The sequence below is a fragment of the Elephas maximus genome, chromosome 22 (assembly GCF_024166365.1).
Source record: "Elephas maximus indicus isolate mEleMax1 chromosome 22, mEleMax1 primary haplotype, whole genome shotgun sequence".
Classification (NCBI taxonomy): Eukaryota; Metazoa; Chordata; class Mammalia; order Proboscidea; family Elephantidae; genus Elephas; species Elephas maximus.
The window spans coordinates 71,631,789-71,654,898 of NC_064840.1; the positions used below are offsets into that span (position 1 = coordinate 71,631,789).

Genomic DNA, 23,110 nt, shown 5'->3' on the forward strand with positions numbered 1-23,110 from the left:
AATCCAGGGAAACGTTTCCTCACGGGGTAAAAATTCATCTTAGAGTTGGGCACTGAACCCTGAATTTTGCCTGAACAGCCGAATCCACGGTGTACCAACCAAACCAAAACCTGTTGCCGTCGAGTCCCTTCCGACTCTTAGCGACCCTATAGGTACCAGGGACTGTATTATTGGGGATATGGTATCTGTCATGGGATTATGAGAGAAATAGGATAATCCAGATAAAACGCCATGGATCCCCATCCTCTCATCCCCACCAAGTCTGCGACGTGCCTGCTCGAAGCCCTCCCCAGGGGAGCTGAGACCCTCTCAGTTGCTCTGGCACAAAATAAGGCCTCAATAAATATTTTCCAAATGAATGAGCGCCTGCTCTTCTCCTTTTGTTTAGTCACTCTGGTATGGGGCTCCTAAAAGGAATCCCAGACCCCGAATTCTGCCAGTTTCATTGCGGGGTGGATGTAGGGCCAGTGGAAGGGGAAGGGGAAGGGGAAGGGGAAGGGGAAGGGGAAGGGGAAGGGGAAGGGGCGGGGGGAGGGAATGAGCCCGGGAAACCAGCAGATCCGATTACGGAAGAAAAGGAAACCCTTAGAGGCGAAGGCGCAACAAAGAGCGAGACCAGGTGAACACATGCCGGTTTCCAGGAGCCCCCCGGAGCCCCAGGTCAGCGGCAAGGACCGTCCCCCCGCCGGGCTCCGGACCGAGCGCCCCACAAGTCTCCCTCCACCCGCACCGGGGAGGCGCCCCGCGCCCCGCGCCCCGCGCTCGCCGGCGGCCCCCGCCCCCGGGGCGGTGCCGGGAACACTCGGCGCCTGGGCGTCACGTGGGCCCGGCGGCGCTGCGCTTCCCGATCGCGCCCTCCGAGCCGGGGCCGCGGCGCTGTGCTCCCGCCCGAGCCCGGGGAAGGCAGAGCAGGAGGCGCCGCCGCCCCGTCCTCCGCTGCGCCCCGGCCCTGGCCCGCACCATGCCCGCCGCGGAGCCGAGCGCCGGCCTCCTCCCGGAGCTCGCGGAGGCGACCAGGCTGCGGGCCGCGGCGCCGCGGCTGCGAGGGTAGCGGGCCCGGAGGCGGGCGGCGAGCGGGCGGAGCGGGCGGGCCGGCAGGCATCCTCCCCGGGCGGCGGGCTGCGGCTGCGGCTGCCCCGGCGGCTGCGGCGCGCGCCCATGGCGCGGGAGGACGGAGAATGCGAGCTGCACCCCCCGCCGGCCGCCGCCGCGTGCTCGGCGCTCCCCGGAGCTGCTCGTGTCGCCGCCGCCCCCCAGCTGCGGGCGCCCGGCCGCTGGCTGCGCTAGGACCCACAGCGGCCGGCCGCCGAGGGCTGCTGGCAAGGGAGGAGCAGGAGCCACAGGGCCCGGGAGACGGGCGCCGGTCCGGGCGCAGCGCGACATGTAGCTGCCGGCTCCCGCGCCCGCTTCAGGGTCGGCCCGGGGTCCCGCCATGGCTGGGAAGGACAGTGGGAACCTGAAGACGGTGAGGCTGTGGCGCGACGCCGCCCTGCGCGCCAGGAAGCTGCGGAGCAACCTGCGCCAGCTCACCCTCAGCGCGGCCGGGGGCTGCCCGGGGGCCGGCGCCGACCCGCTGGAGTCCCCCGAAGCCCCCCAGCTCGTGCTGCCGGCCAACATCGGGGACATTGAGGTGCTGAACCTGGGGAACAACGGCCTGGAGGAGGTGCCACATGGGTTGGGGTCGGCGCTGGGCAGCCTGCGCGTACTAGTCCTGCGCAGAAACCGCTTCGCCCGGCTGCCCCCGGCGGTGGCCGAGTTGGGCCACCACCTCACGGAACTGGACGTGAGCCACAATCGGCTGACCGCCCTGGGCGCGGAGGTGGTGAGTGCCCTGCGGGAGCTGAGGAAGCTCAACCTCAGCCACAACCAGCTGCCCTCTCTGCCCGCCCAGCTGGGCGCCCTCGCCCACCTGGAGGAGCTGGATGTCAGCTTCAACCGGCTGGCGCACCTACCCGACTCCCTGTCCTGCCTCCACCGTCTGCGCACCCTGGACGTGGACCACAACCAGCTCACTGCCTTTCCTCAGCAGCTGCTGCAGCTGGTGGCCCTGGAGGAGCTGGACGTGTCCAGCAACCGGCTGCGGGGCCTACCTGAGGATATCAGTGCCCTGAGTGCCCTCAAGATCCTCTGGCTGAGTGGGGCTGAGCTTGGCACCCTGCCCAGCAGCTTCTGTGAGCTGGCCAGCCTGGAGAGCCTCATGCTAGACAACAACGGGCTGCAGGCCCTACCCGCCCAGTTCAGCCGCCTGCAAAAGCTGAAAATGCTCAATCTCTCTTCCAACCTCTTTGAGGAGTTCCCTGCTGCACTGCTGCCCCTGGCTGGTCTGGAGGAACTCTACTTGAGTCGAAACCAGCTCACCTCAGTGCCATCCCTTATCTCCGGCCTGAGCCGCCTTCTCACCCTGTGGCTGGATAATAACCGGATCCGCTACCTGCCCGACTCCATTGTGGAGCTAACGGGCCTGGAGGAGCTAGTGCTGCAAGGGAACCAGATCGCTGTGCTGCCGGACAACTTTGGCCAGCTCTCCCGGGTGGGCCTGTGGAAGATCAAGGACAACCCGCTGATCCAGCCCCCCTACGAGGTCTGTATGAAGGGCATCCCGTACATCGCAGCCTACCAGAAGGAGCTGGCTCATTCCCAGCCGGCGGTGCAGCCCCGCCTCAAGCTGCTCCTCATGGGCCATAAGGCGGCAGGAAAGACCTTGCTCCGTCACTGCCTCACCGAAGAGAGAGCGGAGGGAAACCAAGGAGGAGGGGACAGGGAGAAGAGCTACCCACCTTCACCTCCGCCCGTGAGCAAGGGCATCGAGGTGACTAGCTGGACAGCCGATGCTTCCCGGGGCCTGCGGTTCGTTGTTTATGACTTAGCTGGTGATGAGAGTTACGAGGTGATCCAGCCCTTCTTCCTCTCCCCAGGGGCGCTTTACGTGCTAGTAGTCAACTTGGCCTCCTACGAGCCACGCCGCTTTCCCACCACAGTGGGCTCCTTCTTGCATCGGTTGGGGGCCCGGGTGCCGCATGCCGTGGTGTGTATTGTGGGCACGCACGCAGACCTGTGTGGGGAGTGGGAGCTGGAGGAGAAGTGCCTGGACATTCACCGCCAGATTGCCCTGCAGGAGAAGCATGATGCAGAGGGGCTCAGCCGCCTGGCCCAGGTGGTGGACGAGGCACTGGCCCAGGACTTCGAGCTGCGCTCCGCCAGCCCCCATGCAGCCTACTATGGCGTTTCGGACAAGAACCTTCGGCGACGCAAGGCCCATTTTCAGTACTTGCTCAACCACCGGCTGCAGATTCTCTCCCCCGTGTTGCCTGTTAGTTGCAGGGACCCTCGCCAATTGCAACGCCTGCGGGACAAGCTGCTCTCGGTCGCTGAGCACCGGGAAATCTTCCCCAACTTACACAGAGTACTGCCTCGATCCTGGCAGGTGCTGGAGGAACTGCACTTCCAGCCACCTCAGGCACAACGACTTTGGCTGAGCTGGTGGGACTCAGCGCGCCTGGGCCTGCAGGCGGGTCTGACCGAGGACCGGCTGCAGAGTGCCCTTTCCTACCTGCACGAGAGCGGCAAGCTGCTCTACTTTGAGGACAGCCCAGCCCTCAAGGAGCATGTCTTCCACAACCTCACCCGCCTCATTGACATCCTCAATGTCTTTTTCCAGAGGGATGCCTCCTTGTTGCTGCATAAGCTGCTCTTAGGGACCAGTGGAGATGGGGAGGCGGATGGAGAAAGCTCCTCCCTGACGGGGCTGCCTGCCCCAAGCCAGGACCTGCTCCGGGCCACGCAGCTCCATCATTACGTGGAGGGCTTTCTGCTGCATGGACTCTTGCCAGCCCATGTCATTAGGTTGCTGCTTAAGCCTCACGTCCAGGCCCAGGAGGACTTGCAGTTGCTGCTGGAGCTCCTAGAGAAGATGGGACTCTGTTACTGCCTCAATAAACCCAAGGGCAAGCCTTTGAATGGGTCCACAGCCTGGTACAAGTTCCCGTGCTACGTGCAGAACGAGGTGCCCCATGCAGAGGCCTGGATTAACGGGACCAACCTGGCTGGGCAGTCTTTCGTGGCTGAGCAGTTGCAGATTGAGTATAGTTTTCCCTTTACCTTTCCACCTGGGTTGTTCGCACGCTACAGCGTCCAGATCAACAGCCACGTGGTGCACAGATCAGATGGTAAATTTCAGATCTTTGCATATAGAGGGAAAGTTCCTGTGGTCGTGAGTTACAGACCTGCCAGGGGGGTCTTGCAGCCAGACACACTGTCTATTGCCAGCCATGCGTCGTTACCAAATATATGGACGGCATGGCAAGCCATTACCCCCTTGGTGGAGGAACTGAATGTCCTGCTTCAGGAATGGCCTGGACTGCACTACACCGTGCACATCCTCTGTTCTAAGTGCCTTAAGAGAGGGTCGCCCAATCCACACGCTTTCCCAGGTAAGTGGGGAAAGGACTCCTGCTCTTCTGTGATGGGCTTTAAGATGCGTTTGTGAAGGTGTGTGTTTCTCATTTGGCAGAATGCTTAATTAACATTGCAGGTTCCCCGGGAAAGGTTTTCAAGGTAAATAATGGGAGGATATGGAGGCAAGTGAAAGGCAGTCAGTGTGTGAGCCATATGAAATACTGTCACAAGTATCATCCTTTTCTAATAGAAGGCCTCAGACTTCCAAAGTGAGTTCCAGTCTGGATCTCCGACTTTTCCCTCTCCCCGGTTTCGCCCACATTTTGTGGAAGGAAATTTCAGGTAGTTGAAACTGCACCGTGTCTGATGTTAGCCTGCTGCTGAGCCTTGGCTATGATGCATGAGTCACATCTTGGAGGGTTGCTTTTAAGTGTCCATTATCATCTTCTTTTGTTGAAATTCAGAGTGTAGTCATGAAGTAAAAATTATTGCTCACTTTTCTTAAGAAATTCCAAAGAAGAATGTTTTCATCATCGGGGTATGAGGATGGATGAGGAAAGACAAAAAATTCCGGTCTATACTGTGTTTTCATGCAAATAGCATGTGCCTTCCGTGTTTGTTTGCCGGTATGGCCACGCCCTCCCACCGCCCCAGGTGTTTTTAGAATCATATTATGCTAACTTTTTTTTTTTTTTTTTTGGCAGTAGTCTGTGAAAGAGGATTGGCAGGGCAGCACTTGTGAGGGTGCCTTGGAGGGAGGGCTTGGCTAGCAAGGGCTCACATTATTTACGTGAAAATACGGTAATGCAAAACTAAATCCTGGGATGGTTCTTTCACCCAGTATGCTTTAGGGCCTGAAGGATTGGTGACAAATCTCTCAGGGGAATTTCCTTGGGTATTTTCTGATAATTTTGAGTTTTTCAGACACCTTAAGGTTCGACTTTCGGGAATTGTTTAGAGAATGGAGCTTTTTGACAGTGCTTTGGAGGAAGTGGAAGGGACAAAAAGCTGATACGAGTTTTCTTCTCTGGGGAGTGTTTTCCAGCCAACTTTTTTATAGGTGAGTGGGAGAATTCCAGGGTGAGTTGTCTGGCATTTTTTGAACCTGGTTATTTGGTAACAGTAGAGTCTTTAGTTGGAAATATGTCCATTTCCTTGTTCTTTGTAGTTCTTTTTTAAATAACTCTGGATTTTTTGTGCAACAGGCTTGTCTAACACCGTTCCAAGCTCCCTAAGCACAAACCAAATGATAGCATGATTGCTCGTGCCGCACCTAAGTCCCCCAGCCCCAGGTACATTGAGGGGTGATGAAATGGAAGACTGCATGTCACTCAGGTCTTTGTCCTATCCTGAGAGCCAACAAAATGTAGCTTGTAATGGTATCAGGAGGGAATTGGATTCCAATATTTCCAAAGGTAACATCTTCCGGTTGCGCTAGATCTAGGCTGGGTTTAAGTCTTCTGCTGGAAAAAAACTCCGTATTTAGTTACCAGTCAACTGAGCCATCCGTTCTGTATGATTATCTGGTATCTTGCCCCACTCTACGCCTCAGTAGGTCTTCGGTTTGTTTTATATTTATTTGCTATTGTATTTTATTCACGGAAGCAAAATGTGTCTTTATTGTGTCACTGAGTTGAATGAAGTCGTTGAAATCACATATTCACTGGGTAGGGTAGTTTGTTGAAAGAGCACCCTAAAGCCAGTTTTTAATCCATCCAAAAATGGAGCATAAATGGAATTAATGTCATTAACGACAAAGGGGCAGAAATAGGTTATTGAACAAGAGCTGTGCAGAGGAATTCCAAGAACTTGGAGGAGTAAACAGTGAGGCAGGATCCCCCCACTCAACTTCAGCTCTTTATTTTTGATTTTCGACAGCCATAAATCCCGCTAACAAGTTTGTACGGAGATAAATAAGGAAGCTCATTTGCTTGTTATTACCTTCCTATTTGCCTTTAAAATGGCGTGTACCTGGTTTGCCCCCCAGGGTATAAGGAAGATTTTTTTTTTCAATACGAAAACAAAAGGTTGAAAATTGTAAAATTATATTTTGAACAGGAATAAATCATTAGTTGTTTTTACAATATAAAGTGTACATTTTAGTCTTTTTTATGGCCAGGAAAGTAGGTTATCTCCTTTGCTTCATTTAGGATTGTACCTCTTCCAAAAGTAGCAAAGTGGGGAAAAGAAATATAGTACGTTTTGCATTAAATTAAGAGAGGGGAGAAAACCACATTTTACTCTTTCACGTTCTTTGGTAGCTGTCGTCAGCTGGTAACTCACATTTCTGAAAGACTTGGTAAGAGCTAAGATAATAAAAAGCTAGACGGTCGGTGATGTGGAAACAGACTATAATGATAAGTGTTTGGTAAGTTACAGCATACATTAATATGTCCACTGAGTCTCTGGATTATTAAAATACATTTTAATTCAGCAGGAACATTCAAATCTCTTGGTAACCCTTTATCGTTTTAAGAAGTCATTTTACTTTTTAGAGACTTCAAAAATCGGTTACTTAGTTTCACGTTTATTAAAGTGTCAAGTTCTCCTGTAGACTGTAACAATGTTAGATAGCGAATTACCATCTCCCTTGATTTTATATCAAACAAAACAAAAAAAAACCCAAACCCACTGCCATCGAGTCGATTCCGACACATAGGGACCCTATAGGACAGAGAGAACGGCCCTGTAGGGTTTCCAGGGCTGTAAATCTTCAGGGAAGCAGGTTACTATATCTTTCTCCCACTGAGCGGCTGGCGGGTTCAAACGGCTGACCTTTTGGTTAGCAGGTGAGCACTTTCACCGCTGTGCCACCAGGTATCATAGACAGAACAAAGGTTAAACTTGAATTAATACCTTTTAAAAAATGTTTTTTGTGTGAAAAGAGACGTGTATTTGACCCTGTCCCATTTAATTTTCTAGCATGAACTGCACTAATACAGCTGGCCTGAGAAGCATCACACTGGATTTCTCTTTCCTCATTTCGGTTTACATAAGAAACGTAATGTTTTGAATAGTCTTCAGTCACCAACTACTTGGATTTTTTTTTTTCCATTTTCTAAATTTTATTTATTTTGTTGTTGTTGAGAATATACACAGCAGAACATACACAGACTCAACAGTTTTTATATGTACAGTTCAGTGACATTGATCACATTGTTCAAGTTGTGCAACCATTCTCACCCTCCTTTTCTGAGTTGTTCCTCCCCCACTAACCTAAACTCACTGCCCTCTAAGGTTCCATTCTAATCTTTTGGTTGCTGTTGCCAGTCTGATCCCATATAGGTAGTTCTTAATAGAGCGTAATGCTCAAGGCAGACCTTTTTTACTAGTTAAGTGAAAGTGTTGTCCAGTTTTAAGATGACTTTCAGGGATATTTTTGATTTAAGGCTTAAAGATTATCTCAGGGCAGTAGTTTCAGGGGTTCATCCCCTCTCCGTGGCTCCAGAAAGTCTAGAGTGCATGGGAATTTGGAGCTCTGTTCTGCATTTTCCCCCTTTTGAACAAGATTCTTCTATGGTTTTTAAAGTTCTTGGGAAAAAGATCTAATGACGCTGTCAGAGACTGCCTCTCTCACAATAAATGAGTCAAGTAAAAGGACCTTCTCTGGGAAACTCAAGGAGGCCTACGCTGAAAGCTAAGTGTCAGATGTGTAAATCTTTCCCTGCTTTCTGCAGATACTGACTATACTGGGAGTATCTGGTAGCCAGGCTCTTCTTCCTTTTACCCTCTCTTCTTTTTTACTTGGTAGTATGCTCTTGTCCTTTGGAGTCCCTGGGTGGTGCAAACAGTTAAGCAGTAGACCGCCAATTGAATGGTTGGAGGTTCAAACCCACCCGCAGGCACCTCAGAAGAAAGGCCTGCCAATCTGCTCCCAGAGGTCACAGCCTTGAAAACCCTGTGTCTGGTTTTGGGTTTATGCTTTTGTCCTAGAACAAGTTCCTTCTTGTGGGATATTTATTTATGCTTTTGTTCTGGTATACCAATACGAGATCGAAACCAGAGAAGTTGAATACTTCTGACGTTAGATGATGTATTTATATTGAGTATATCACAGAAGCTAGAATGTAGGCCCACAGCAAGATTCTAAACCAGTTAACCGTTGCTGGCGAGTCGATTCCTCTCATGGTGACCCCGTGAGTGTCAGAGTAGAACTGTGCCCCATGGGGTTTTCAGTGGCTGATTTTTTTGAAAGTGGATTTCCAGGCCTTTCTTCTGAGGCACTCTGAATGGACATGAACCTCCACCCTTTTGGTTAGTAGCCAGGAGCGTTAACTATTGGCACCACTCAGAGACTCCCAGCAAGATTCTAGTAATTTGATATTTTATTTAATGGTTGAGTGCTGTGTGTTTTTAAATTGGAAGAGTGTACCTTATTAGGTGAGTTGGGTTTACACTGAATGTGATTTTTCATGAAATATCCTACCTTCCAAATTATTAAAGCTCATTTTTAAGAATAATTAGAAGCATCCCCAGTTGGTCAACAGTTTTCTTATTTCAATTTAGTTTTTCATTCATTCAGGAACGCGATGCTATTGCATAGCTCCCAGCCGAGTGTCTCTTGCCCTTCTTCAGTTTTGTGAGCACTTCCTACGCCTCAGCACTCAGTGTATTTTGCCTGGTTCGGCTGGTGTTGTATAAGTCATTGTATCTCTTTATTAGGTTGTGCACTTGCTTCTTCTCAGCACCAGACAAGCCCTAGGCTTTGTAGCCTTTGCGAGAGACGCGCTCAGATGTTTGCTAAATGATTGTGTTTGGGCTTTTCTGAGAAATATCTTTTTTTCTTTGTTGTTGACAAGCTTTGTCAAATTTCCAGGTAGTATTCATAATGATAATCTTGCTTTGTTCTCTTTCCCAACTTTCATTGCCCTCCTCTAAACATTCTCCAGTGTTCCAATTATGGCTGTATTACCCAGCCTTCCCTTGAATGGGTCCTTCAGTTTGACCACTGAAGCAAAGCAAAATTCTCGCCTTATTATATTTAAGTTTTAGAATTTGAGCACGACCTAGTTGTTTGGACTGAATTAGTCATTGTTTTTCATGTCACAAAGCTTATTAAGCATCTTTTAAGTTTAGCTCTATTAATGTTGATGCTTCCTGGCTTTTTTTTTTTGTGGACAGCCCTCTTTGAACTCTCTTGGCTTTGTTTCATATAAAAATCGAAATCTTAATCATGCAGTGGAAGAAAGAAAGACTGTGCAGAGTAGAATCAAAGACTAGAAAGGCCTTTGGAGTGTTCAAATTATTTTAAGATGCCTAAGCAGGAGGGATCAGTCCCTGGAGAAGGACATCATGCTTGGCAGAGTACAGGGTCAGCAGAAAAGAGGAAGACCCTCAACGAGGTGGATTGACGCAGTGGCTGCAACAGTGAACTCAAGCATAATAACAATTGTAAGATTGGCTCAGGAGCAGACAGTGTCTCGTTCTGTTGTGCATGGAGTCGGTATGAGTCGGAACTGACTCGACGGCATCTAACAACAAGCATGTCTGCTTTAAGCTCTAAAATGGAACTTCATGTCCATTGCTGCGCTAGTAGCTTAGAATTGCCTAGAGAAAGTGTTTTTTGTTTGTTACAGACATTCTTTGTTATACTCTGCTGCATGCACCTGTTAGTTCTCAGTCAAGTCTAAACCAAAAACCCAAAACCACTGCCGTCAAGTCGATTCCGACTCATAGTGCCCCTGCGTGACAGAGTAGAACTGCCCCATACAGTCTCCCAGGCTGTAATCGTTGCAAAGGCAGACCGCCACATCTTTCTTCTGCAGAGAGGCTGTCAGGCTCGAATCACTGACCTTTTGGTTAGCAGCCAAGCACTTTAATCACTGCACCAACAGGGCTCCTTCAGCCCAGTCTAGTTGCCATTAAGTCAGTTCTGATTCACATTGACCCCATGTGTTGCAAAGTCTTCACTCTGTAGGGTTTTCAAGGCCGTGACCTTTTGAAAGCAGATCATCAGGACCTTTCTTCAGAGGTACCTCTGAGTGGATTCGAACTGCCGACCTTTTGGCTAGTAAAAACAAAACAAAAACAAACAAACAAAACCGGTTGCATTCCAGTCGATTCAGAGCGCTTCATAATTTGCGCCACCCAGGGACCCTACTCCCCAGTGAACCTTACCTATTTCAGTTCTTACTGATTTACTTCACCTTCACACCTAAAACATTTATAGAGTGTACTTCACAGGGTTGTTGGCGGATTAGGTGAGAGAATGGATTGAGGACGGCAGTTATTCACCCTGTGTTTGTGGAGGTGTGAGACGCTTTTGCTCCATTTCGCAGGAAGGGAGGGCGTGGGGAGGGGGTGACCCTACTCCCCAGTGAACATCATTTCCAGATGCTTTCTCCATCTCCCCATTCACTTGCTTCTCCCCACGGGAGCCTGTCTTGATTCAGAGCCTGACCATCCATCCATTAGGACCTTTTTTTTTAAGCCAGAGATGGGCACTGGCCTAGGCTCTCGCCCTCTCCAGTTTCTTGCAGCGTTGGTGGTCCTGTGTCCAGGGTGGAGAGTTTCTTGGGTGTTCCCAGGCTCTGTGGAAAGCACACTAGGTAGGATCTGCTTGGGGCAGGCCCAGCCAACTCTCTTCTCCCTGCTTCTCTGCCTGCAGAACTGATTGATTGCTAGGTAGTTGTTAGGTTGACCTCCCTCTGGAGGTTGCTTACCTTCACTTCAGCGGGGAGGGGTTAACCAAAAAAAAAAAAAAACCAAATCCGTTGCCATTGAGTCGATTCTGATTCATAGCAAGCAACCCTATACGACAGAGTAGACCTGCCCCATAGGGTTTCCAAGGAGCACCTGGCAGATTCTAACGGCCGACCTTTTGGTTAGCAGCCAAGGCTTTAACCACTATGCCACCAGGGCTCCGGGGAGGGGCAGGAGACCCCCATTTTGTCCTGCGTTCTCCATTATGAAGCTTTGCCATCAATGAAGCTGACCCTCCGATCCCCGTTGGGTCCTCATGTAAGTTCATTCTGTAGAGCCCAAAGTGATTGACAGGCATCTCAAACAGCCACAGAATGCTTGAGAGGAAGTTTGTGAAACCAGGAAGACCCTCTGCTGTGTAAGGTGTGGTAGCATTACTCAGGGTTATAGACTCTGTGCTCTGAGGACTGCCATTTCAGGTGGTGGGCAGGGTCCACCACAGGGCTGGACAGGTAGAAAGCGCTCAGTGTGGATTGGGTATTTTTAAAGAACTCATTCTAGTGTTTCTTAATTGATTCTTGGCAAAGTGCTTTTTTGGGTTATTTATGATGTACTTCATCTTAAAATGTATACTTAAAGATAAATATGTATAATTTCCCCCACATGAGGTTTTTGGTACCTACATTCCCACCTTCTGTGTGTATCTGCTAACTCTTACAGAAATGGGGGAGGAGCGGGCACGGGGCAGCTTATCAGGATGGCAAACTGCACGGAGTATAGGAGCTGGCTTTGGAAAGCCTTCTCACATTTGCTGTCCTTGAGTCCACCCCAAAGCCTAAGTTCCATTGCTCCTTCTTTCTCACCACTTCCAGCCCTTCCTTGACACAGGCTCTGTAAGAGAGAAAGTGTGGGTCCTGAGGAGAATGAAGATGATGGCAGAGGAGGGGCGGGTACAGCAATAAAGGTGTGTTCACTGGGTCCTACCAGCTGTTTTCCTTCTTCCAGGTGATGCGGCTTTCAGAAGCTTTGTACAGGGTTAAGGTTGCTGGTTTAAGTACATGGAAGACCTTGGAAGAGCTGCTGGGTAGAGCTGAGGAATGGTCCCATGTGTGTGATGGCAGCATGGATAACAACTCCTAGATACTGCCAGCAGGGCTGACTTACTGTGGGGAGGGAGGAGGGGACATTCTTAGTTTTATTTTTGGCACTGAGTGCTTGAAAAGATTCTCTCACTTCCCCTCCTCAACATAATCTCTTAGTAGAGAATGCTGGTGCCTGGTTTCTTAAAGAGTAAATTAGTGACACACTCTCAGCAGATGTTTTTTTCTTTAGCTATACATTTACAGAAGGCAAGGAGTAGAAAAGGTGAAAGTTGGAGTGGGGAGAGAATGTGGGGTGGGACAGGGTGGAAGTGCTGGCTGGTGATGGATTTGCAGGGGCGTTGTGGCCCCGGAGGCACTTTTACCAGCCGCAGGGAGGAACTTCCTGCCCTGGACCCAGGCAGCGCTTCACTGAACAGCAGTTCCAGGCACCCAGGCTGTTCCAGCTGTTTTCTTCATTTCAGCAGATCTGTGCACAAAGGCACTTGGGGGAAGGGCAAGGAGGGAGGGAAAACTGGAGTTATGACAAGACTGCTCCTTGGAGGGTTGTTTTGCGTGTGCCATTCTGCTTGTTGGGTGTGGTGGCTTTGTGAGTCCAGAGCTTCCTGGGACAAGAAGCAGATTAGCTTGGTAGCTTGATTAGCCGGGGCCAACTGACCTGAAATTCTTTGGCAACTTTCTTTCCAAGATCTAAGAAGAGTAGGGCTTTTTAGGCTAGGCCTTGAAGTGCCATGTTGGTTGAACATTTTTTTTAACATGGTTATATTAGAATCTTCTTACGTGGTATTGCGCAGGACAAAATGTAGGACATCGGACCTTCTGGTCTTTTCTGTGGCACATGTGATTTAATGCGGAGCTGATGAGCACACAGCACAGTCAAGAACACATGGAAGAGGCAGCGGTGGTTCAGCGGTAGTATCCTCACCTTCCACGCAGGAGACCTGGGTTTGATTCCTGGCCGTGCACCTCATATGCAGCCGCCGCTCATTTGTCCGTGGGGGCTTGCATGTTGCAATGATACTGAACAGGTTTCAGCTGTGCTTTCAGACAGAGATGGACTAGGAAGAAAAGCCTGGCGATCTACTTCCAAAACCAGTCAGTGAAAACCCTGTAAATCACAGCAGTCCAATCCCAAACCGATCATGGGGATGGCACAGGCCCGGACAGTGTTTTGTTTTGCTGTGCGTGGGGCCGTCATGCGTCAGGAGCCAACTCGAAGCAGCTAGCAACAGCAACAGAAGAGAGCACAGATGAGTACCGTGTAATTGCTATCAGTCGGAATCGACTTGATGGCCCTGGGTTTGGTTTTTGGTTTGAATGGTATACCCTGTACAGAGCTTTCTTTACATACACACTGAGTAGAGCTTCCGGAATGATGGGCAAGATCGTAGGCAGATATGAGGGTGAGAGGGTGGGGAGGCAATGATACAAAGTTATTACATGAGTTAGCTTGACTCTGTCATCAGTCACTATTGAATACCTGATGTATACAGAAGTCTTTGGAAACCTTGGTGGCATAGTGGTTAAGAGCTACAGCTGCCAACCAAAAGGTCGGCAGTTCAAATCCATCCGGCACTCCTTGGAAACTCTATGGGGCAGTTCTACTCTGTCCTAAAGGGTCACTATGAGTCAGAATCGACTCAACAGCAGTGGGTGATGGTACAGAAGTCTCTAGTGAACTGGGAGTCTTAGGAAAATGTTGTAAAATTTATGGTCTTGGCAGTGGGGAGCTGAGTTCTGGGGATGTTGGTTGATGTAATCGTTGATTCTCTGATACTTGGATCTGACCACATATGGAGGAAATCATTTGCATGTTTGAGTAATTACTGAAAAAACAAAAAACTGGCGTGATTTTCCCAGGAAAAAAGGATGACAGTACTGAGAAAAACTGGCTACCACTTTGAATTTGCTCGATATAGATGACTATGTGGAAAGTAACGCCCAAGGCATTCTTTTCTGTTGATTTTCACTTTGGATCATTGGTTTGTAAGAAATCTCAGGCGATCTTGAGAGGATGCTTGAGAAGGAAAATGCATAGTGTCTGAGGATTTCAAAAAACTTCCTAAACTAATCATTTCTCGGGGGGAGAGGGATGCCTCCTCTCCAAGAATCTTTATGTTTTTTATGGATTTTCTTCCACTTTAAGACGGATTGAAGTCACCAGTCATTTTTGAACGTCAAAGACTATGTGAAACTGGCTCCAGAAACAGCATAAATTACGTTGAGTGCTGCCCTAGTAAAAATGTGTGTCTACTACTTAGATTTCCTCGTCGAGGGACACTTTGTTGAGGCAGCTTTCTATTATTAGCATATGAAACGTGGAGAGAATTAAAGAGTTAAGTTTCTTAGTTCCTCCCCACTCCTCACTGAAGCCTGTGACCTGAACATTGTATTAGTATCACCTTACAGCGCTAGTGAATTCTGGGCTAGCAGAGCAAGGATCTTTCCTTCCTTTCCTTCCTTCCTTCTGAAAAGAGGGTGTTAAAAGAAAAAAGTTAACAAAGAGGGAATATAAAATCAGGAAAGTGGTATTTCTCCTAGGTGCTGTTGTTTGACTTACCAAGTTTATTTGGCACAGTGCTTAAGAGCTTGGCTGCTAACCAAAAGGTCCGAGGTTCAAACCCACGAGCTGCTCCTGTGGAGAAAGGTGCGGCCGTCTGCTTCCCTAAAGATCACAGCCTTGGAAACCCTATGGGGCGATTCTACTCTGCCCTATAGGGTCACTTTCAGTTGGGATCTTGACAGCAGTGGGTTTGGTTTTTTGGTTAAAGAGGCCGTTTTATTTAAATTAAATTTCTGGACTGGTAAACTTTTTGCCAGTGGCCGCTGCTGTTCGTAAATGGGAATATCAGAGGTATTGTTCTCACCTGTTCCTTTGCTCAGACCGTCTCTCAGGACTACTTGGACCAGGGAAGAGATTTATGGCTGAGAAAATGGAAGGGTAGTTTCAAATGATTTACTCAGTGTCAGTCAAGTTATCGTTGGGCTGACAGAAACACCTGTTCGGAGTTCTGGGTCTAAGCGTGTCCTTGCTCGCTTTCCATGCCTGAGTGCCAGAGAAAAGAGTGTGAGTTCTGTGAGGCAGATAGCTGCATACCTCTGTAGTCCCCAAGCATGTGTCCGGGAACATTGATTTTCTTTAAGTCTTACCGTAACAGGCCCTGCTGCGATAAAGGCGAATTTGGATATACCACGATTACCATTTAATCGAGGACTGATTAAGTTTCACCATGTTTACTTTGGAGCCCTGTTGGTGCCGTGGCTAAGTGTTTGGCTGCTAACTGAAAGGTCAGCAGCTGAAATCCACCAGCTCCTTGGAAACCCAATGGGGCAGTTCTACTCTGTCCTATAGGGTTGCTATTAGTCAGAACTGACTTGCCGGCAGTGGGTTTATCTTTACTTTGTACTTTTTGTGATACTACTGACTGACAGGAGATACTCTTTTATTTGTAAGTGTGTTAATGGTGCACTGATGGAACCCCATATTTTATGCATTTCACTATTTGGACCACATGCTGCTCTAACGGTGTTTTCTTGTATTTTAGTTTATCCTCCCTTGCTTTTCAATTTATCAAACTATATTCAATTGTGTTTTAATCAAAAGTCTAGAAAGTGCATGGTATTTTTAAAATTTTACTTTATATTTTGTCTGACTTGAGACAGTTGGAACTTTGTGCTGCATTCGAAGCCTTAAAATATGCTGGTTAGTTGCAAGGGCTCTGGAGTAGACCGCTTAGACTCTAACCACTGTCCCACCATGGGCTAGCTTTGTGACTCTGGGCATCATAATGGTGTCTGTCTCAGTGTGGGCTGAGGATGAGTTAATACAGGTACTTAGAACAATACCTGCCATGTGGCAAGAGTTCAGTAAATGCTCGCTGCTGTTCTGTGCCAGAAAGCACACTGGTCTAGGCGGATACTTAGAAGTCTCATAACCTTGTGGATAAAAAGCTTATGTATTTATAGAAGGGAGTCCCTGGATGGTACAAGCTATTAATCGTGCTCAACTGATATCCAAAATGTTGGAGGTTGGAGTCTACCCAGAGGTGGCCCGGAAAAAAGGCCTGGCCATCTACTTCCAAAAAATCAGCCACTGAAAACCCTGTGGAGCACAGTTCTACTCTGACCCATGTGGGGTCACCAGGAGTCAGAATCGACTCAACAGCATCTGGTTTGGTTTATTCACAGAAGGGTTGGAGTACAGCGTGATCCCTATTTATAAACACTTTATGTTCTTAAAAAAATGTTTTTACCTTACTAAACTATGTGAAATTTAGAGAGTATAGAAAAAATCACTCATAGCTGATTGCTAACAAAATCACTCTATATTTTGCTGTATTTCTTTTTCAGTTTTTTTCCCCCCTTCAGCTTAGGTTTTTAAAATATGTAGTTATAATCATATGGTATAATTTAAATAATTTATTTTTCTTATTATAAGCTGTCATTGATAGTGTTTCATGTTACTAGCATCTACACAAGAATTTTATTTTTTAAGTTGATTCTTAAAATGGTTATCATTTTTATTGTGGTGAAAATATATACACGGCAAAGCATAATAGCAATCCAACAATTTCTATATGTACAGTTCAGTGACACTGATTATATTCTTCAACTTGTGCAAATTTTTTTTTTTTTTTATTGTGCTTTAGGTGAAAGTTTACAGATCTAATTCATTTCCCGTGACGTGTCCATGCTCTCTCCTTCTCGACTGGATTCCCCATTTCTATTCTTCCAGCTTTCCTGTCCCCTCCTGCCTTCTTGTCCTTGCCCCAGGGCTGGTGTGCCCATTTAGTCTTGTATTCATGGTTGAACTACGTGTGATGTTGTTTGTTTTATGGGCCTGTCTGATCTTTGGCTGAAGGGTGAACCTCAGGAGTGACCTCGGTACTGGGTTAGAAGGGCGTCAGGGGCCATACTGTCAGAGCTTCTCCAGTCTCTGTCAGACCAGTAGGTCTGGTCTTTTTGTGTGTGTGTGTGAGTTTGCATTTTGTTCTCCATTTCTCTCCAGCCCTGTCTGGGAGCCTCTCCTGTGATTCCGTCGGAGCGGTGGGTGGTGGCACACCGGTAGCTCTAACTGCTGGCGTTGCTGTAGTTCATCGAGGTGATTTTACCTTCGTTTACTTAACCATTGGTCACCTGACTTGCTTCTAGTTTTTGTTGCGGTGTGTAACCCTGTGAGGACTGGACTTCTTTATAAAACTTCTGTCTTATTTGGGCAATAATCCCCAAAGTGGAATCACTGAGTCAAAGGCAAAGAATGTTCTTAAGGCTGAGTCCATGTTTGCTCAAATAGCTTTCCATGAGGGTTGCACAATTCGTGCTCCTCCTTGCAGCCTGTGTAAATCTGTTTCACTGTACTTCATCGGCAGATTTGATCACACTCACGTATTCTGGGTATACTTTCATATCAGCTAAAGCGGACTTAAAGTGTACTAAAGTTTAGTGGAAAAAATATCTCACCGATGCTCCAAAATTTTAATTAGTGTAATGTGTTTTCCTTTATGAATATTGACTCATTGTGTGGCTTCTTTTGGGAATTACCTGATATTATCTTTTGGCATCACCTTAGTGTTTGCTTTTTTAATTACAATATTTTCTTATCATTTTCTGTTATCTCGTTATCTATTAAAGAGAATAACCTTTTGTCTATTATGCTTAAGATATTTTTTTCCTGGCTTGTTTTCTTTTTGATTGTTTAAAAAACTTTTGACGTTTTCAAGTTTTAAATTTCATTCAATTCAATATATTGATAGTTTTCTTTGTGATTTTTTTTTAGAGCTTAAAAAATATGACTTTTTTTTAATCCAAAGAGATAACAGTATCACAGAGTGAATCATAATCTCTCCACCATTGTAACATTCACTGAGAATAAAAAAAAGTAATTATCTCTGCCAAAAACCAAAACCAAACCTATTCACTGAGTCAATTCTGACTCATAGCAACCCTATAGAACAGAGTAGAACTGTGCCCCCTAGGGTTTCCCAGGAGCAGCTGGTGGATTCAAACTGCCAACTTTTTGGTTCCCAGCCGTAGCTCTTAACCACTGTACCATCAGGGTTTCCAATATCTCTGCATGGATGGTAAATTCAAAAGGAGAGACCTGTCTCCCACAACCTCCTCTCTGAGGTCTCTTTTTCCCTAGCAAACTGTTCCTTGTGATTTCTTCCAGAGAAAATAAAACATATGTTTGCATGTATTTTAACCTGAAAGAGATCATGCTATACCCATTGTATTTGATCAGTTAATAATATATTTTGGAGCCGTTTTCATATCAGCAAAAACAGACCTACTGTGTGTGGGGTGTGTGTGTGTGTTTAAATGGCTGCATGATATTATGTCAATGGACATACTATTTAGTCAGTCCTGTATTGCCAGACCTTTGGTTCTTTGCAGGTTGTTTCATGGATTTTGAGCTAAGTAACATTTTTACCTTCTCAAGGTTTTAGACGTACTCAGCATTCTTAAATTCTACTCCCTCTTTGTGCTGGAGCACTGTGGAGATGCAATTAGAAAAGATGACTTTCCCAGTCCTGGTGGTGGGACCTAAAAAGGAGTCTGGGAATTATCAAAGCTTAACTTTTTGATTTAAAATAAGGGTAATCTTTTTAATTGGCTTTTGTGATGCATGTTGGAATACCATTATTTTCAGTGTAATTATGCACCTCACAGTTTAATCCATCCATTTTAATTTGATGTAATGTTTAGACACAGCAATTATTATAAATCTTACATGTCTACAAAAAAAAAAAAAATTCCACGGATCAAAAGTTAAGACTGGCAGCAAGAACAAAGCTGTGTCCACGTGAGAAATTAATGAAAAATAATTGATAATGAGCCATATTTCATTGACTCAAAACATTGCTTCTGTTTTTCTGCAAGAACTGCTATCTAAGTGAAAACCCACCCGTGCCAGAACGGCACTTTTTTAATTTCAATCCTGTAACCAGTGTCTAGAGTTTCACACCATTGTGTTTCCTAGGCCTGAGTGCGAGCTTGACACCTTCATTGGAAACATACCTTGGATGTTTTGTCCTGGGACCCAGAGGGATTTAAAATTTAAGAGATTACTCACCCTCTTTGCTCTTCTGTGTGTGGAATGAATAAAGAATGGCTCTAAACCAGCCCACTTAGGGGTGTTTGACCTATAAACTGCAGTAAACAATTAGATACTGTTGCATTTAAAAGATACTTAATTGTGTAGTTTGTGTAAAGCTAACAAAGTGACCAGTCAGGTTCTTGATGTAAGAGATTTGGTCTTTAAAATCCTACATCTGATACTAACTGTCCAAATCCCTGCAGGCAATGTGGTGGACAGGTACATGCCACATTCTTTCTGAACTTGCCCCTGAAAAATACGTTCACTGCCTTGTTCTTGACTCACACCAGCCACATACCAGCATAGTTTAGCAGTGGTGCCTTTGATTCAGGAGGGTTGTTGGTGGTGAATTACATGGGGAAGACCTAAAAATAGAAATGTGAATTTTCCAGAACACTGTTGATGCCTGGAGCAGCTTCCTGGTCTGGCAAGAGCCAGGCTGTTTCGTGCCCAGGCTACGGTAACCAAAAGTAGGCTACCAAGCCTGGTGGGATGTATCTGTCCCCTTTACTGACACATCTCACCTGCAGATGGTCGGGAGTGGCACAGCCCTGCTTGTCTCCTCTCATTGTTCCTTGATGTTTTGCTGACTCTCTGGGTTGGGGCAGCTGTTCTTTTGAATTTCTTTCTTTTATTAATCCTCTGTGACTGGGTACGCCTTTTCCCCAAACCAAGAAAAACACACGTACATGCTCTCTGCCTCCCCTACAATGTGGTCTGGACATTGTTTCTTTCCCACCTGGTGTATAAAAAAGGAAAATTCAGTCATTTTCTGCCTAATCATTTCGGGAATTTGCCTTCAGGGCCATTGGGCCAGGCTTCCCTGCAGCCAGACTGAGCCTACGTGTTTCACCTCTCCCAACCGCTTGTGAAAACTCTGAATGTGTCTGAGCCTTGTCTGTGTGACATGGTCAGTCTGTGTGACATGGTCAGTCTGTGTGACATGGTCAGTCTGTGTGACATGGTCAGTCTGTGTGACCTGGTCAGGTATCAGAAGCTTCTCCAAACAGCAGAGAGGATTGAGTCTTGTGATTACCAGGGCTGGTAAAATTCTCTTGCTTAGCCACAGACAGGTGACTGTTTCCAGGAACAGATCCACCCCTGCGTATCCGGCCCAGGTGTTCCACACGAAGGAGGCTGCAAGGTTGGAATACTCGTGGCATTACTTTTTACAGTTCATAAATCTTCTGATGGATTGTACCATTTGTGATTCGAGACACGTGTATATGGAGGGAGTTTCCATTTAAATCATAACCCGCTGTAAACCAGGAGGAAGAACCAGAAATTAGAATGGCGTACATTGTTCTTTGTTAGAGAAGAATCGAGATCCTTCAGTTGTAGACAAATATTTGCTTTTGAAGAACCTGGCGGTGTGTCAGGGGCTTTGTTCATGTCCACACACAGACACGTACTCTCCTGCCTTCTAAGGGTGCAGAAGCACACATTACAAAGATCATTTTATAATGTTTGGAGCCTGGGTACGTGCTACTAAAGTTTTAATAGCTTTGCGCTTCATCCTTTTCCTCTCGCTATGACCTCCCCAGTAATCGAGCTCATTTTGTAATGGGGCAGAGCTTCTTTACCCCAAGGAGCCTGTACGTTTCCTTGGAGGGCAACATAGGGCACGTGCTTTTGCTGATGGTGCAAACGCTTAAGTGTTCGACTACTAGCCAAAAGTTTGGCAGTTCGAACGTACCCAGAAGTGCCTTGGAAGACAGTTTGGGCAATCTGCTGCCGAAAGGTTGCAGCCTTGAAAACCCTATGGAGCAGCTCTACTCTGCACACATGGAGTCTCCGTGAGTTGGAATCAACTCGACAGCAGCTAACAACAACAGAGGTGAATAGAAGTCCCTGAATGGTGCAAACAATGTGCTCATTAATGCACTGGGCTGCTTAACAGAAAGGTTGGCAGTTCCAGTTCATTCAGAGGTACCTCAGGAGAAAGGCCTGGCAATCTACTTCTGAAAAACCAGCCATTGAAAACCCTGTAGTGCACAGGTCTGTGGTGACACACGTGGGGTGGTATGAGTTGGAATTGACTCGACGGCACCTGGTTTCTTACGCTTTCTCGTTTTATGCTAAGCCAGCACTGGAGAAAGAGGGCATACCTCCTTTATCTGTGGATAAAATCAAAGGCAATGGAGTGCGGGAGGAAACAGACCTGGACCTCTAGGAAGCCACTTACCCTCCTGGAGCCTCAGTTTCTTCATTTGTAAGTGAGAAGAAATAATTCTAACAGGTCCTAAGCATTTAGCTTCTGCCACAGCCTCTTTGGAGTTCCTGGGTGGTGCAAACTGGTTAGCATGCTCAGCCGCTAACCGAAAATTTGGATGTTCAAGTTCACCCAGACGTGCCTTGAGAGAAAGTCCTGGCAACCTAATTCTGTGAAATCAGGCATTGAAAACCCTAAGGAGCACAGTTCTACCCTGACACACTTGGGGCTGCCGTGAGTCAGAACTGACTCACCAGACACTTTTTTTTGGAATGGCCTCTTAGAGGTTGTGAAGATTAAGTGAATAAATAGATGCCAAGTATGCAGAGTGGTTCTTACCATGGAGCAAGTGCTCAGTAGATGTTCGCTCTGGTTCCTGACCTCTGTGTGCAGATGAGGAAACACGAAGGCACAGGAGGGCTAAGTAACTTAGCCAGGTCCACACAGCACTACATGGCAGAGCCCTGGCGGTCCTCCTTCAGAACCCACGTTCCTTACCACCACTCTGGACTGCCTCTCAGGAAAACAGCTTTCCACTGTAAAAAAAAAATGGGTGGCTGAGTGAAAAAATGAAATAATGTATGTGACGTGCATGTGACTTTTTAAAACTCTTATCGTTCTGAATTGTAAGCACTAACTGGGACTCTGTAGTGACCAGGCATCACCAGGTCGTGGGGACTCGGAGTGAATGAGACCCTGATCCCGAGAAACTGCAGCCTAGGGGAAGCGGGGCCCAGCAGAAGGCCTACGGTTTCAGTGTTGTGTAATAACTACAAATATAAAAAGATCTTCCGGGGCCCGGAGTGGCCTGAGGAGTGGCCATCTTGAGCCAGGTGGATGGGGTCGGATGGATGGGAGAAGGCCTCTAGAGGACACAGAGATTGAGGGTTTTCTGTAAAAGGCCTGGATCTTTGAAGTACGATTGTAGGGAGAGTTGTACAGATGAATGAGAGCTGTGCTATTTTATATCAGTATGTATGCCATGCAGGTGTTCTTTAGCTGATCTACCGCAGGCCTTTCCACCAGAACAGAAATCCTGTCAGCTTGGTATCAAGCTAGAATAAAGCTTGTGGATTTTTTTTTTTCTTTTTTCAGACCAGGGGGAAATATTGAAGCATCAGTTGGGGAAGCATAAATCAAACCAAACCCATTGTTGTCAAGTCAATTCTGACTCCTAGCAACCCTATGAGAGAGTAGAACTGCGCCACAGGGTTTCCATGGAGCACCTGGAGGATTCGAACTGCTGACCTTTTGGTTAGTAGCTGTAGCTCTTAACCACTACGCCACCTGGGTTTCGGAAGCCTAGTCAGATTTACATTGTATAAGATCACTCAGGGCAGCAGCCTGGAAGGTGGATTTGAGTGCAGCAAGCATGGAGTCGGGAGTCCACTCTGGGGTAATGCAGACAATAAGGGATGAAGGAACCAGAGTCCAGGGTGTGAGTGAAATGGAGTCTGAGCCTTTCTCCTTCTGGCTGAGGAATCCTGGGCACACCACCTAGCCTGTGAGTTGGAAATCATGTTTCTTTGATTTGAGTGTATGAAACAGGATGAATTTTAACTACAGTGGGGGAAAAAACAAAAACAAACAACTGAGGGTTTTTTTTTTAAACAGGGCAGCAGTGATTGGTGATTAATTTCAACAGAACTGATGCCTGCTGCCTAC

The 23,110-nt window shown here is 47.2% G+C and overlaps 1 protein-coding gene across 2 annotated transcripts in view; it reads left to right on the top strand.

Moving 5' to 3' along the window:
• The first annotated feature begins 1,165 nt into the window (after positions 1 to 1,165).
• MFHAS1 (multifunctional ROCO family signaling regulator 1) overlaps positions 1,166 to 23,110 on the top strand; it is a 115,928-nt gene continuing 93,983 nt past the window's right edge. For both annotated transcript variants that reach the window (XR_007514994.1, XM_049866864.1), the window contains exon 1: positions 1,166 to 4,430. Coding sequence is in view for 1 of the 2 variants with exons in the window: in XM_049866864.1 (XP_049722821.1) it covers positions 1,433 to 4,430 (2,998 nt within the window). In the remaining variant the exon portion in view is untranslated. The remainder of the gene's footprint in view (positions 4,431 to 23,110) is intronic.